The sequence below is a fragment of the Ochotona curzoniae genome, unplaced genomic scaffold (genome assembly GCF_017591425.1).
Source record: "Ochotona curzoniae isolate NIBS_2020 unplaced genomic scaffold, NIBS_Ocur_1.0 contig_1014, whole genome shotgun sequence".
Taxonomy (NCBI): domain Eukaryota; kingdom Metazoa; phylum Chordata; class Mammalia; order Lagomorpha; family Ochotonidae; genus Ochotona; species Ochotona curzoniae.
Window position 1 is genome coordinate 3,176,790 of NW_024464920.1, and position 16,412 is coordinate 3,193,201.

General features: G+C 56.7%; 1 protein-coding gene across 1 annotated transcript; it reads left to right on the forward strand.

Moving 5' to 3' along the window:
* The first annotated feature begins 520 nt into the window (after window positions 1-520).
* LOC121154768 (photoreceptor ankyrin repeat protein-like) lies at window positions 521-15,924 on the forward strand. Its single transcript, XM_040977798.1, is given in 6 exon segments — window positions 521-616; window positions 780-909; window positions 1,047-1,187; window positions 1,893-2,593; window positions 15,072-15,252; window positions 15,878-15,924. Coding segments are annotated over 5 exon segments (1,191 nt in total). The 5' UTR covers window positions 521-616; window positions 780-788.
* Window positions 15,925-16,412: the final 488 nt, after the last annotated feature.

Consider the following 16,412-nt stretch of genomic DNA (forward strand, 5'->3'; position numbering starts at 1 on the left):
GCCCCTTCGGGCCCCCAATCCCTTCCTAACCCGCTTGACCCAGCTCAGCCCAAGGTGTTTGCAGCCAAAGCCAGCCATCTGTCAGCTGGCCTGCTCCTGGGCAGGGTCGGTCCCCTGCCAACTCCAGCAGATACTGGATTCTGGAGACCTGCTGGGGGTCCCCCAGCTGTGCCCAGCTGCTGTGACTGTCTCCTAGAGATCTTTTCAAGACCAGGTGAGAAGCCGCTGCCTACTCTCAGCGCAGCTCACTGGGATCCTGACAGAGAGGTCCCCACACTGCTCAGTGCCTGCCCTTGTGTGGTGTGTGGGCGCCAGGGTGAACTTTGTTGTGTGTGGGCCCTCTCTCCCCTCTGTTCCAGATGTCTGCTATGTGAGGATAGGAGGAGTTGGCCTTTTCACTGCCTGCCTGGAGGAGGAAGACCTGCCGTCGGCGAGCAGGACAGGGCTGGGCATGTCCGGAGCAGCCTCCTGCCCAGCCAGTGGCAACCCTGCCCCAGGCTGTCAGCTGGCGGCCCTGTACTGGGCCTGTGCCAGCAATGACCCCACCCAACTCCAAGCTGTGCTGGACAGCGGGGTCTCTCCAGAGGAGGCCACGCAGGTGGACAGCAATGGGAGGGTGAGATGCCTTGGGGTCACTTGGCAGGGTAGCTGGGGCCCACAGCTCTGTAACCCCACTACACGGCCCTATGTGATTCTCTGAGAGGGTCACCATAAAGGGGGTGGAGGAGGATGGGAACAGGCCCTAGGACCGTGGAGGGACTAAGCCGGCCCGCCCCCAGACAGGCCTCATGGTCGCCTGCTACCGTGGCTTCAGGGATGTTGTGGCCCTACTCAGCCGCTGTCCTTTCCTCGACGTGAACCAGCAGGACAACGGAGGGGACACGGCCCTCATGCTGGCTGCGCAAGCAGGTGCGAGGCTGCTGATCCTTCCTCACCACTAGCTGCTTCCACTCACCCGCTCCCCCGGAGCTAGAAGCTCTCCTGCCCCCCGGGGTGGGGTGGACCTGGGGTGCCTGTAGAGTCATATGGCATTTGGCATCCTGCAGGCCACGTGTGTCTGGTGAGCCTCCTGCTCAACTACTATGCGGGCTTGGACCTGGAGCGCCGGGACCAGCGTGGGCTCACGGCGCTGATGAAGGCCGCCATGCGAAACCGTTCCGATTGCGTGGCAGCCCTTCTCATGGCAGGTGCGCGGTCTCCAGGCGCTCTGTCGGCCATCACTCAGTTGCAAAGAGGCAAGGGCAGGCTGAGGGTGTCAGAGATCAACCCAGGCTGACTTACTGGAGGAACAGTGAAAACTGCTCTCGATCCACACAACCCAGCCTGATGATGTTGAGAGCTGTTTATCCTAAAACTTCAGGGCAACAGCAATGAGTGGGAGAAACGTGGGTGGATGCTGGCCTTGTCACCAACAAGAGTTGAGCGCTATGATCAGGGCTTCTGAGGGACAGGCTGTTGTGGTGGCTCTGGCCACTGGATTAGCGTGGAGGAAGAGAGAGAGGGAATCAACAGACCATGGATGCAACCCGGTCTCTGCCAGCTGGGAGCCCGCACCCCCTCACCACCCCGCTTAGCTCCGTGCATTCAGGCGTCCCCATCCTACTTCCAGACGGAGGCACACAGTGGATCTCTTCCCCACTCTGGACCCCAGCCCGTTCTGCTCTCCCCCACCCCTGCCCTCCTCCGGGAACACATGGCAGGTCTGTGGCTTGGCCCACATCAGAAGCATGTTGGGCTCTTTCACGCAGCAGGTGGGGACACTGGCCTCTCAGACCCAGCACCGTCACCATGGGGCTCTGTGACCCTGCTCAGGCCCATGGCTGAAGACTGCCCTCCCCCAACCCATGCCACACCTCCACAGATCACCTCACCCCTGCACTCCGTCTCCGCAGGTGCTGACCTGACGGCAGTGGATCCTGTACGGGGCAAGACAGCCCTGGAGTGGGCGCTGCTGACCGACAGTTTTGATGTCGTGCGCAGGATCCGGCAGCTGCTGCGGCGGCCCCGGGTGGAGCAGCTGAGCCAGTGCTTCCGGCCTGAGTGGCCAGCTTTGCCCGGACTGGTGGCCCAGGCACAGGCCCAGGCCGCCCCGTCTTTCCTGCAGCGGCTACAAGCCACCCTGACCTTCTCCTTCCCCCAGGATCCTCAGGAGGGGGGCGTCCTAGACCACCTGGTAACCGTCACCACCAGCCTGGCCAGCCCCTTCCTCACCACCGCCTGCCACCCTCTGTGTCCTGACAGCCCCCCTGCAGTGGGCACCCGAGGCAAGTCTGTGCCGGAGCTGCTCGGCACTACCCCATCCCCTCCCCTGGTGCCCCAAGTCCCCACGCAGGTAGATCCTGGCCTCCAGGTCTTTGTCCCCTACCAGATCCCCCGGGGCATATTCCCTCAGTGGCTGCAGTGGAGGGGCAGCAGCAGCCCCAGGCCCCAAGTGCCCAAGATCCATCTCTCCAAGGTGTCCTCACCCTTCTCCAGCTTCGTCCAACTCCAGCCAAAGCCCAGCTCTGCCGGACAACAAAGGCTGGCCCCGCCCCTCTGGCATTACCAGGAGCTACGGATGGAGAGGAAGAGGCAAGAGGAGGAAGCCAAGTAGGCACAGAATCAGGGGAGGCTGGGCTAGGCGACCTGTGCCCAAGTCGCGTATAAGGTTAGGCATGACGACGGCCGGAGAGAGAGCGGCCACAGGGACTTCATCGACAGTGACTACAAGTGCAATCCGCAAAGGTTGAAACGGAGGTAAATCCGGATGTGGACCGATCCTCAAGAAAGACGGAGTGAAAACAACAGGAGCGTGGACCAGCAGGTGGGGTGTGCTGCTGAGTCCAGCGGGCACAAAGACAAACGTGACCGACAGCGAGCCTGAGGACGACCCAGCCTCGTTCCCGTTCCCGTTCCCGAGGGAGTCAAACAGGAAAGGACCAAAGGAAGAAGTGGAGAGCCCTGCGGGTGGTGGGAAGCACATCACAGTTAGAGATGGAGAAGGTTTCTTCCTCCCCCCGTGATAAAACATCTCGATTGAATCCTTTTAGCAGACAACGCTGTTTAGCTGTTTCTCTTCCACAGGTTAGCGGCTTGCTCGTAGGTTGTCAACGAATGCTAGTCTCACCGACTGGCAGCTGGGGAAGTGGTACCTTTTCTCAGGCCTTATTTGCAAGGGTTGTTTTCGTTTCTTTCTGCTAATTCTTTGTTTCTTTCTTACGTGTCAGGTAAGCGCATTTCCCAGGTGGGTGTGTAGTCTCGCGGTTAAGGCCATCCCGTCCCATACAAGAGTATCTGGCTGTAACGCCTGCCTCACCCCCTGCCCTCAGCTTCCTCCTGCTGTCAGACCCCGGAAGGCAGTGAGCTCTAGTCACTGGGCACCTGCCACCCATCAGGGAGACTTGGATGGAAGATCCCAGCTTTCCTGTCTGCATCCTTGGCCCAGAACAGCCTCAGCTGTTGCAGGCATCAGGTGGGCGAGCCAGCCAGCAGAGTCTGCACATGCTCTGGACAGACTTTGCTTCTCGAGGAGGAGTGACTAGCTGACCCAGGGAAGGAGGAAAGCTTTCCACTAAACAGTCTTGTTAGTAGTTTTGACTTTAACAACAATAGCAGCAAAAAAAAAAAAAAAGAATCAAAAAAGATTTATTTATTTTTATTGGAAAGTCAGACTTATAGAGAGAAGGAGAAACAGAGAGATCTTCCGTCTGCTGGTTCATTCCCCAAGTAGCCACAATGGCCAGAGCTGAGCTGATATGAAGCCAGGAGCTTCCTCTGGGTCTCCCACGCAGGTGCAGGGTCCCAAGGCTTTGGGCCATCCTCGACTGCTTTCCCAGGCCACAGGCAGGGAGCTGGAAAAGAAGTGGAGCAGCCACTAGGCTACTGCACTAGGGCCCCTGGATTTTTTTTTTTTTAATTTATCTATCTTTATTTGGAAAGGCAGGTTTACAAAGAGGAGAGACAGAAAGATCTACCATCTGCTGGTTCACTCGCCAAATGGAGTGAACTGGGTTGATCCAAAGCCAGGAACCAAGAGCTTCTTCTGGGTTTCCCAAGTGGGAAGGGAAGTGGAGCAGCTGGGACAGAAATTGGCACCCATATGGGATTGCAAGGGGAGGATTAGCTAATTGAGTCATCATGCCGTGCCCCAAATTGGATTATTTCAGAACTGTTTTAAATCTATAGAAAAGCTGTGACATAGAACCCCGAGTGCCCCTTGCCCTCCCCTGCCTGTCCAGCTATGCATGTACTTCTGCTCCAGCTGATGAACCAACATGGTTTTTGGTATTCGGATTCCCCTAGTTTTTAATGTGGGCTTCTTGCTCCATCCAGGTTCCCCTGTCACACTCTGCCACCTCCTACCGTTGACTTTGACCATTTCTCAGCCTTTTCTGGGGTCCAACGATTCTGAGTGGTGAGCAGTGTTGCCCAGGACTCACCTGGGTGGCTGTGGCCTTGGCAGCTGGCCCCGTGCAGGTTCCCTGTTTGCCTCCTGTCTGTGCTGTACCTAGAGCAGGGGTTGCTCTCCCAAGACCACACGGAGGGCCTGGGATGTTCTGCTCCATCTCCTGGGGGGTCACAGTAGCTTCACAGAGGGTTTGAGATTCTTCTGCCCAGAGCCCTAGGACTGTTTAATAATGGGATATCAACTTTCTTTTGAATTAAAAGGTATATCTGAGTTGGCGTTGTGGTCACACTGTCAGCCCACATCAGCACGCTGGTTCGAGTCGCAGCTGCTCCACTTCTGATCCAGTTCCCTGCTGATGCACCTGGAAAAGCAGCGGAGGATGGTCCAAGTGCCTGGTCCTCTGCCGCCGTGTGAGAGCTCCTGGCTCCTGGCTTTGTTCTGGCCCAGCCCTATAGCCATTGTGGCTGTTTGGCAAGCCAGCTGGTAGACTGAAGTTCTCGCTATCTCTGTATCTGCCTCTTCCTCTCACTCTCTCTCTCTGTCACTCTGCCTCTCAGATGCATAAATCATTTTAAAACTATTGATTTGTATTTGAAAGAGAGAAGCAGAGAGAGATCATCCATGCTCTGATTCACTTCCCAAATGACCACAACGGCTGGGTCAGGCTGAAACCAGGAGCCAAGAACATCTTCCAGGTCTCCTTTGTGGGTGCAGGAGCCCAAGCACTGGGCCCACCCTCCACTGCTTTCCCAGGCATATCATTAGGGGGTGGGATTGGAAGTGGAGCAGCTGGGACTCAAACCAGTACCCATATGGGATGCCGGCACTGCAGGCAGAGACTTAACTATTAAACCATGGTGCCAGTCCCAAATCAATACATCTTTTTTTTATATATATATAAGATTTATTTTTATTATTTTCTCATTGGAAAGGCAGATATACAGAGAGGAGAGAGACAGAGAGGAAGATCTTCCGTCCGATGATTCACTCCCCAAGTGAGCGCAACGGGCCGATACTATGCTGATCCGAAGCCAGGAGCCTCTTCCGGGTCTCCCACACGGGTGCAGGGTCCCAAAGCTTTGGGCCGTCCTCTGCTGCTTTCCCGGGCCACAGGCAGGGAGCTGGAAGGGAAGCGGGGCTGCCGGGATTAGAACCGACGCCCATATGGGATCCCGGGTGTGCAAGGCGAGGACCTTAACCACTTGCGCCACCGCGCCAGACCCAATACATCTTTTAAAACAAGAATAAAAATAAACCAGTCTTTGAATAAGAAAAAATCCTGTGTGTGCTACAAAAATGACTAACAGGGATGGATAGTGTGTGCGATTTCTCTGGCAGGACTCAAAGCAACTGTCCAGTGGGTTCCAGGCTGATCTGGCTCTTTGGCACCTGTGCAAGCCTGAGTAAGCCAGCTGGTGGGTCTTGCCTCAACCTTCCTCTCCATCAAATGGACAAAGCAGGATTACCGGAAGGACCCCTTAGACAGTAGGAACCAGGCTTTTGGCAAACAGCAAACCTGTTCCCCAGCTGAGTGGACTTAAGGAGCAGAGTCCAACGTCCCCAGGGTGCTCCCCAGGAGCTCTCTCCTTCCTGCCAACAGCACGCCAGCAAAGTACGCCTGTCGCAGATGGCACACAATACCTGCTGGTGAGATTCTGTGACCTGGAAGGCACCCGGGATCTCGGGAGCAAGGGGCCCAAGCATCTCCTGAGCTGCTGCACGGCTGTCCCCTGTAGAACGCACGAAAGAGCCACACACTGGCCCTGCACCTGGAGTTACTAAGGCCATTCTCTTATGCACCTGCCACAACCTTCCAATTGTGCAGCTGGGGAAACCGAGACCGCTGGCAAATGGCACAGAGACGTGATCCTGGAGCCTGCCTGCACACCCAGGCTCCCCAGAGCCCCACCTCCACCCCGGGGCCAGGGGAATGACCCTGCCGGCCCTTGCCTGTTTCATCCGGGCTGCTGCTGCCCTGTACAGCCTAAGAGGATGGGATGGTCTGGGCCAGCAGAGGGAGCCCTTCTCAACCCCGGCGGTCCTAACCTGTAACCCTTCAGAAGGGACCGGGCTGGCCTCCTGGGCCTCTCACAGTCAGCTCTTCCTCCAGCTGGGCACACGGCAGAAAGAACACAGGGCGAAGAGAAGCAGCCAGCTCCAGCCTCTGGAATCTGGCCTACTTGGCTCCGCCTCTTCCAGCCTCTGCCTCCTCATTGGTTACCAAATAAAAGGAGGGGGAGGGCTTGGAGACGTAGTGTAGCCGGTAAAGGCACCACTCACCTGCTGACAGGCATCCCATGTGGGTATTGCTTTCAGCGCCATCAGCTCCACTTCCAATCTAGGAAAGGTAGCAGAAGATGATGGGCCATGTGTTTGGGCCCCTGCCAGATGAAGTTCCTGTCTCCTGGCTTTGGTCTGGTCATATGCTGGCTGTTGTGGCTAAGTGAGAAGTAACTGCTTGAAAAAAATATATATGCTACGTGGAAGCCGGCATCTGGCCCAGGGGTTATGATGCCATTTAGAACAGGTGTCCATATTAGACTTGACTCCGATTCCTGCTAGTGCCCAGACCCAGGGAGGCAGTGGTGGTGGCTGGGTCTCCTGCCACTCACGTGGGAAACCTAGATTGGATTTCTAGTTCCCTGCTTTGGTTTGACCCAGCCCAGTCACTGGCCTTCATGAGAACTGGGGAGATGAAGGAGTGAACCAGCAGATGGTCTCTCTCCCCATATCTATTCTTTTTAAAAATATCTGTTTATTTTTATTGAAAAGGCAGATTAATGAAGAGAAGGAGAAAGGTCTTCCATCCGCTGGCTCACTTCCCAAATGACCACAATGGCCAGAGATGAGCTAATCCAAAGCCAGAAGACAGGAACCCCCTTGAGGTCCCCCATGAAGGTGCAGGGTCCCAAGGCTTTGCTCCGTCCTCCATTGCTTTGCCAGACATAGGCAGAGCACCGGATCAAAAGTGGGGCTGTTGGGACACGAACTGGTGCCCATATGGTATGCTGGAACCTGGAGGTGGAGGAATCACTAGTTGAGCCATCACGGTGGGCCCTCTCCCACAATTAGAAAAGTAAAAGAACAAAAAGTAAAAAGTTCCTTCCTAAAAGAGGGAGGAGCGTGTATGACCTGCTCAGGGAGCTTCCGTCTGCTGCTGGGCTTAAAGCAGTGACTATGAGGACATAGCTGAGGGGCAGCTGGGGCTGGTAGGCATATCCTTGGGGGACTCCAGCTCCACAGGTGAAACATGGACCCACTCCCAGCTGGCAGCCTCCAGAGGGACCCCAGCGCTGGCCATCCTAAGCCACTCTGGGATGCCAACCAGGCCCTGATGACTCATTGGCCAGAACCCTCGACATCGGTAGGTTCATCCCAGCTCCATGCCTGGCCAGTGCAGGCTCACTAGAAAGACCCAGCTACAGATCTTAGCGCCCTGAGGTGCTTAGCAGGACCTCTGGCAGTAGCTGCGGGCGTGGCAGAGCGCTGGGTCAAGAGTGGGCCAGGGAATCCACGTGTGTATGAGAGATGAGGTGTGTGTGAAAGGAAGGGAGAACGCCTGTCGGTCCAAGCTCTCCTCTGCTCACACTGGGTCTGCCTAGAATCCCTGTTTTCTTGCAAATGGCACTGCTGGGCACCATGTGTCTTCCGCCAACCAGGCTGCCATCCTTCCGCTGTCTGCTGCCCAGCCACTCTCTCCTACTGGAGCTCAGCTGCCTGTGTGGTTGGGGCACCCTGTGGAAGGGCAATACCAGCAGTTGTTCAATCATCCAGTTACGTTCACGTCTTGATTTAAAAGGAAGTGAGACAGGCAAGAGATCGTCCACCCTGGTTCACTCCCCCAATCACCGCCCTCCCCCCAGGCCTACAACAGCCCAGGGTTGGACCAGGCTGAAAGCAGGAACCCAGAACCTCAGTCTGGGTCCCCATGTGGGTGGCAGGGACCCAGGTTTTTGAGCTGTCACGTGCTGCCTCCTGAGTGCACCTTAGCTGGGAGCTGGAAGCAGTGTGGGACTGAAACCCAGGCACTCACTCACGTGAATGCCCCACCCCGGCCCCTGCAGCGTTGGGGGGCTACCCTCCACCCCAGCCACCTCTCCCTCACAGGTGTTTGATGGGGAAGCCTGGAAGGTACATCCCCAGTCCTGCCACTCCTGTTCCTGTGGCTGCATTCTGACACATGTGAACCTGAGGACACAGACTCACTCCCCAAAGGGCTGAGATGGCCAAGGCTGAGTCCGGCTGAAGCCAGGAGTTTTTTCCAGGTCTCCCACATGGCCAGAGGGGCTCAAGCACTTGGGCCATCCTCCACCATTTTACCAGACTTCTTAGTAGGGAGCTTGATGGGAAGCAGAGCAGGCAGGATGCAAATTGGTGCCTATGTGGGATACTGGCACTGCAAGCGTTGCTTTTACTTGCTAAGCCACAACACTGGGCTACACAGCCTGTAGGGCAGAGTCCGATTTCAGTGTCCATCCAACTACATGAAAGACAGGTCAGGGTGCAGAGGGAGGCCCAAGTCTTGCCCTGACATTCCCCTTCTCACCTTCCGCTGTCTGCTGCCCAGCCACTCTCTCCTACTGGAGCTCAGCTGCCTGTGTGGTTGGGGCACCCTGTGGAAGGGCAATACCAGCAGTTGTTCAATCATCCAGTTACGTTCACGTCTTGATTTAAAAGGAAGTGAGACAGGCAAGAGATCGTCCACCCTGGTTCACTCCCCCAATCACCGCCCTCCCCCCAGGCCTACAACAGCCCAGGGTTGGACCAGGCTGAAAGCAGGAACCCAGAACCTCAGTCTGGGTCCAGCTGTGAACAGCTGGGTCCAGTCTGTGAACAGCTCTGGTCCCATCAAGGGAAAGGCCAGAGGCAGGCACGTACAGCCCCAAATGCTCCAGTGTGTCCCGGTACTCCAGACCTGCCTGGGACACCCCCTGACTCCCAACTCCTATAGCTTGGCAAGTAAGGTTAAGGTTCCAGGCAACAAGCGCTCCTGAGGGCCCTCCAGCCAGGCGCCCTGGGCACGGGAAAGGGGCAGGCTTTGTGGCATTTCCCCTCCAGCTGGGAACAAAGGCACATTCCTGTGTCCTGTGCGAGCAATCCGGTCCCACCCACCGGAGTGGCCGGGGCTGAAGGAAATCCCGCGCTGGCCTCTGGCCTCGCCCAGCTACTCGGCCCCGCTTGCAAAACAACAAGCTCTCTCTCACTCAGGGCCATAGCTCACCCTCAAATCCTGGGGGATCCCCTCTCTCACTGGGGATGTTCCCCATACCCCTGAGAAGCATCCAAAAGCCAGCGAGCCCTCCCTCTCCCTCTTGCCAGTCCTTCCTGCCCCTATATCACCCCAGCTCTGGCCCTGCTGCTTCTCATTGGCTGAGGGAGTCTGAAGGCCTCCAGAAGCACCTGTTTCTGACCCAGCACCCAGCTAAACCCTCAAGGCACAAAATCTTTCACCTCTGCTAGTCACATCAAAACTGTCACTACGGGGTCTGCCCCGTGGGGAGGGGGCGCATAGGTTAACTTATCACTTGGGTCACTTGCATCTTCTGTCACTGCATATGGGTCCAGTCCCAGCTACTGTCCCTCTGATCCAGCTTCCTGCATTAGCACATCACCCCAGGAAGCAAGAGGTAGTGGCCAAAGTCCTCGGGCCCCTGTCATCCGTGTGGGGACCCCAGATTGTATCCAGCTTTCCCAGTTCAGCCTGGCCCTGCCATCTGTGGATGTTGTCAGCATTTAGTGAGTGAAGTTGTGGATGCAAAGCTCTCCAGTCTCAAACAAAATTAACATTTAAAAACAGAATCTTTTTTTAATTGCAGCTCTAGAGGCCAATGCTGTGACGCAACAGGCTAAGCCACTGCCTGCCACATTGATAGCCCAGTAGCAGGACCAGTCTGAGTCTGCTCCTGGCAGACGTGTCTGGGAAAGCAGTGGGAGATGGGCCAAATGCGTGGGTCCCTGTCACCCCCGTGGGTTACTCACAGAGAGCTCCAGGCTTCCCGGCTTTGGCCTGGCCCAACCCCAGCCCTTGATCCCCACATCTGAGTGCTTAGGTCTGCTGCCTGGCCCTGCTCCTGACCCCAGGTTCCTACGCATGGAGTTTTGGAACTTCAGGTGATGTTTGCATGATTGGGCTTCCACCCCCTCCACGTGGGAGATCCAGGTTAGATTCCTGACTTCAACCTTGGCCCACCTCACCCTTGTTCTTGCAGCCATCCAGGCAGTGAAGCAGCAGGTGGGAGCTCTCCCTGTCTCCCAAATGCATGTACGTTAAAAACAAATTTTAAAGATAAAGGTGTTAAAATATATTTGCTTATAAATTCATAGTGATGATGGCATCCATTTATAAGGCATTTACTAAATGTACTTACATATCTGGCCTACTCTAAATCCTAAGATGCCGTTTTTTCTAAAGAAAAGAGTCATTTTTATTTGAGAGTCAGACCTATGAGACAGAGAGGGAGAGAGAGATCTTCCCTCCACTTGCTGACTCACTTCTCAAATGGCCACAATGGCTGCAGCTGGGCTAATCTGAAGCCAGGAACCAGGAGCTTCTTCCAGGTCTCCCACGTGGCTGCAGGGTCCCAAGGTTTTGGGCCGTCCCCGGCTGCTTTCCCAGGCCACAAGCAGGGAGCTGGATGGGAAGCAGGGATGCTGGGGCATGACTTGATATCCATAAGGGATGTTGGTGCTGGGCCACCGCGCTCAACCTCCACAGAGATAATTTTTGAGAGCAGTAGGAGTCAGGGACTTGCCTGGAGAACCCCTCTGCCTGTCCAGCTATCTGCCTCTGACTCAAACTTTTAAATAAATAAAACAAGATAGGGCCCGGCGTGATGGCCTAGTGGCTGAGGTCCTCGCCTTAAGTGCACCGGGATCCCATTGTGGATGCCGGTTCTGGTCCCAGCTGCTCCACTTCCCATCCAGCTCCCTGCCTGTGGCCTGGGAGGGCAGTCAAGGATGGCCCAAGGCCTTGGGATTCAGCACCCGTGTGAGAGGCCTGGAGGAAGTTCCTGGCTCCTGGATTCAGGAATGAATCATCAAACGGAAGATCTTCTTCTCTGCCTCTCCTTCTCTCTGTGTATCTGACTTTCCAATGAAAATAAATAAATCTTAAAAAGATAAATAAATACAACAAGGTAAAGAGGACTTAGAGAAGGAATCGCCCCTTTTCACAGGGGAGGGTGCTCGAAACCCAGCTCTTTCCCCCGACTTCCTCCCTGCCACCCCCAGCAGCTAGGTGGGTTCCGTAGGCTCTGGGAGGACCCACAGGCACCTGCTGTGCCTTGGGCTCCCGGCTGGGGCTGGGGCTGCTGCAGAAGAAGCAGCATGGGCACAGCTTCCCCGCACAGACTTGGGGCCTCATGCCCACCCACCCCTCTGGCATCAAGCGGACACCAGCTCAGCTCAGGACCCTCCTGTTGGACACAAACACCCCCTCCCTCTTCCTCAAGAGCGTGCACGCTGAGTCATCCCGAAGGCGCAGGGCTGGACTGGGCAGGGAGTGGACAACCCCAATCAGTGCAGATCTGGAAGGGCCGGAGAGGAAGAGGAAGAGGACTTGGCGGCTCCGAGTCTGGGAACCTGTCTGCCAGCTTTGTCCTGGGACTGAGTTCCGGCCACCACCCCCTCCCCAAACCTGGGTTCTGGCCAGATAACCTTTGTACCTGCTTTACACTGAAGGTCCAAAGAAGACCTTCCAAGACTGAGCAGCCCCTTCGGGGTCTGCTGGTGGAAACTCTGGCTACAGAGAAGTGAACCAGGTCACAGAACCCCGTGGTGCCTTCTGTGCTGAGCCGGACACAGCTAGAAGGTCCTGGGGCCAGTGCTGTGAGCTAGTGGGTAAAGACACTGCCTGTGATGCAGGCATCCTATACACACACCAGTTTGAGATCTGGCTACTCCACTTCCAATCCAGTTTCCAGGAAGGCAAAAGAAAATGAGCCAAATGCTTGAGCCCCTGGATGAAGCTCCTGGCTCCTGGCTTCAGACCAGCGCAGCTCTAGCTGATGTAGCCATAGGGGGAGTGGACCAGTAGATGGTTGATGGAAGATTCTCTTTCTCTGTCGCTCTTCCTCCTTCTACAATTAAAAAGAAAAAAAGGAAAAGAAAAAACACTTGCTTCGAAGAAAACAAGGAAAGATCATTGCATCTTCCTTGAGCCTACACATCTGAGATTCTCCCACCCGTGGAACAGATGGAATTTGTGGGTCTCAGCCACACGTGCCCCTCATTCTTCCTCCACAACCTTTCCTCCTTGGGGACCCGATATCATTGTGTTCCTGTCTCTTGGGCTCGAATAACTGCTATGCAACAAATCCGATTCTCCCTCAACAGCCCAGCACTCCACTGCTATTTCTATCCCCCTTGTCCCCCTTCCCGACCCTCCCCAGTGACTTCCTCATTCCTGGGGGGGCAGCGCGAGATGAAAAGGCTGAGCTTTGTCCAGGACGGGAAGAGCAGGAGGTCCTGTGCACCTGCACGTGCTGTGTAGCCATGGTGTTGAGTAGCACTTGAACTTAGTGTTCAGGGCTGGTCCTGAGAGATCATGGCATCAGGAGTGGCAAGGAAAGCCAACGCCTGCATCATGGGCATTCCATATGGGAGCTGGTTCAAGTCCTGGCTGCTCCACTTCGGATCCAGATCCCTGGGAAGAGCAGTGACGGATGATCTAAGCGATGGGGCCCCTGCCATGGGAAGAGAAGCTCCTGGCTCCTGCCTTTGGCCTGGCCCAGCCCTGGCCACTGTGGCCATCTGGGGGAATGAACCAGCAGATGGGAGCCTGCTCTCTGTAACTTCCAAATAAATCTTAAAAAAAAAAAAAACAGAAGAAGAGTGGGGGTCCACAAGGCAGCCATTCATCTGCTTTCACTGCTGGCTTTCTGCAGCGAGGCTCCCCAGGCCCTGGGGCCGGGCTCACGGGAAATCCTGCATATCTCATTTCACATCTGAGGCCTGTCTGAGTCCTTGGGGCTTGCTTTCCGCTTGTTCTGGCCTTGCTGGTGCAGCTAACAGCTGGTCCCTGGAAGCAATGAGTTCTCGAGGACTTGGCCGTGGTCTGTAATTCCTTTTCCCTTTTCTCACTGGGCTGAGGCTGCTGTGCTATCTCCAAGTCTTTGTTCCTCCTCGGATCCTCCCCCATGTTCTTTATGAGTTCTGCAAGCCATGGCGGGGGAGGTCACAAGGCTGTGCCCCCTCGCTTCCCCCACCCCAGCCCTGCCCTCTCCCAGAGGGCTCCAGGCCAGGCCCACAGGACTGAATGCTCTGCTGGCAAAGAGGGAGACTCCGGCATGCAGGAACCACCACCACCTCCCGCCAGATCGCCTGTCCCAATAGCCCACGGCTCCCCTCTGCTTCACAAACACGGCCCAGGCAGTCTCCCAGCACCCACCCATCCCCAGTCTGTCTCCAAGTGCATCTCAGACTCAACGCCTCCTCTGAGGAGGGTGGGGAAGGGGATGAGGGCAGGAGAGTTCCACCAAGGCCCTAGTGCTAATAGAGTGCCCAAGTGGCCGCTAGTATCTGCAGGGACAGATACCGTAATCCCATACTACTTCCTTATTGGCCGCTGCACGCAGTTCAGTACTGACATGGAAAGCTGGGTGTGCCGACATTCTGGGACCTCACCCGGCTCACCCTGGCAAGTCATGGAGCAGCTGTGGGCCAGGGGCAGGAGGGTCCAGGGCAGGAGGGCTGGGGGCAGGAGGGCCAGGGTGGGGACAGCCTCAGGAGGAAGTGAGGTCAGGCTACCAGGGATGCCTGTCCCAGCCTACGGCCATTGTCTCCCCCAGCCTGTGTTCCTGGCAGTGGGCAGGGCAGTGGGGGGAAGCCCCTGGCCATCTTGCAGAACATCCCCCCCCCCTCCAGCCAGCAGAGCAAAACCCCTTAGAGTCTACCTCTCTGCCTCTCCTGCACCCGGACCTAACCCCTCGCCTCTGGGACTCCTTCCTCCCCAGTCCATTTTGTTCATCAACTTGTTAGCCGAGTGGACCACCTGGGTGGCGAGAGCCTGCCAGCATGGGCTACAGAACCAACCACACTGAACACCACTTCCTTTCAAGCTCACACTCTTAGCTCTCAGTGGCATTCCCATTTAGCAGATCGGAAAGTGAAGCCTGGATGGGCTTTGCTTGCCCCAGATCACAACCAACTAGCCTGGTGGCTCTTGCTCGGTCTGGGAATCCCCAGGACAGGCTGGGAAGCAAACAGACAGCCCCCCACCCCAGCCCACCCAGGCAGCCCCAGGAGAAAATGTGCCCGCCCCTGGAGGTCAAGCCCTCTGCTCCCTCCCCAGCTTGCTTTGTCTCATCAGGGTCCCCAGGAGGCACCCCTGACTCTGGGCTTGGAATCCCCCCACCTCCGCTGCCAAAGGGACCCCAGTGGGTCAAGGCCAATGTTCGTCCCCTCTTCCGGGGGAGGCAAGCGGATGTGGGAGACAGAGCTGGGGCTCAGGGCTGGTGTTTGGGGAGTTGGGAGGGGGTGGGGAGGGTGTGTGTGTGTGTGGCTGCAGTGTGGGGGTCCGCCCGAGCAGCACAGGGGGAGGGCGGTAAAACTCTGGAGGAGACCAGTGGACTGCCGGGCGGCAAGCTGGGCAATAGGAAATAGTTTATTAGGAGGGAGTGGTGGAGCAGGGCCAGGCAGGAAGACGCTGGAATAAGAAACATTTTTGCTCCAACCCCCTTCCCAGTCCCGGGAGGCCGCCGCCGCGCCAGCCGCGCAGAGCGAGCCCGGCCGCGCGGGCCCCCAGCCCTGTCCGGGGCCGCGCCCGGACCCCGATCACCGCGCCCTGCTCGCCGTGCGGCCACCGCCTCCGGGGAGGCGACAGGGTCCCCGGCGCGCCGCCTTCCGTCCACAGCCCAGGCCCGGAGGTGAGTCGCTGGCGGGCGGGGTGGGCCTGACAACTCTGCGCATCTTACATGCCCCGGTGGAGAGGTGTCCCTTTGGACCCCCGAGACCTTTCCGGGCGACAGGGCCCATTTTTGCAACCGCCTGGTGACACCGGCCACTCGCCCAGCGTTTCTGCTCTGGCCGCATCCCTGAAATGGGTCTTGCTTGCTTCGCTCAGACACGTCGAGGTCCTGTGTGGCTCCAGGTTCCCCTGGGAGCCAGGGACCCCTTCCAGCGCGGCAGAGCCCTGCTCGGCGTCCACCCATGCCAATCCTGCTTCACCCCCCACAAAACCCACCCTGAGCCTGAACGGGCACCCCGGGGCCACGCTCCCTCTCCCCCCAGCTGCTGGGCCAGAGAGAACCCCATTTCCAGTCGTTGTTCCCAGCCCCCACCCTCTCCTCCACAATGCACAGACGCCCCCACCGTTATTTGTGGGCAAGGTCTGGCTTTCTAACCCCCTATCCTCTCCAGCACCCACCCGCAGCCGACCCCTCGGCTCCGAGACCCCCTCCTCCCAGCCCAGTTCATGCACTTAGCCAATCAAGTCCTTCAGGAAGTCACCTGGACGACCTGAGCCAGCTGACATGTACTGGGTCCGACCAGCCGCCCTGAACGCCACACTCTGGGCTCTCAGCGGCATGCCCATTTAGCAGGTAGGATGTCAGGCCTGGACAGGTGTTTGTCCTGTCTGTCTTGTTCGTCCTGTCTGTGCTCTTGCCTGCCCTTCCATCTCAAGGAATTGTAGAAAATAGCCACCTTTATCCACTTCGGTACATTTTTTTCCCTCCTGCAACCGTGGCCACAAACTAGCAGAGGAAGAGTTACCAAAACCAACCCATAACCTATTCAGACTTGAATAGCTTGTCTGGGGGCTCTTGGGAGGTGTAAACAATATGATTAGGATTTTGGTGATATTGATTATATGTTTACTGTATGATGCTTGGTATTTTTATTTTATTGCAAAGTCAGATATACAGAGAGGAGGAGAGACAGAGAGGAAGATCTTCCATCCGATGATTTACTTCCCAAGCGACCGCAAAGGCTGGAGCTGAGCTGCTCTGAAGCCAGGAGCCTGGAGTCTTTTTTTGGTCTCCCACGTGGGTGCAGGGTCCCAAGGCTTCAGACCATCTTCGTCTTT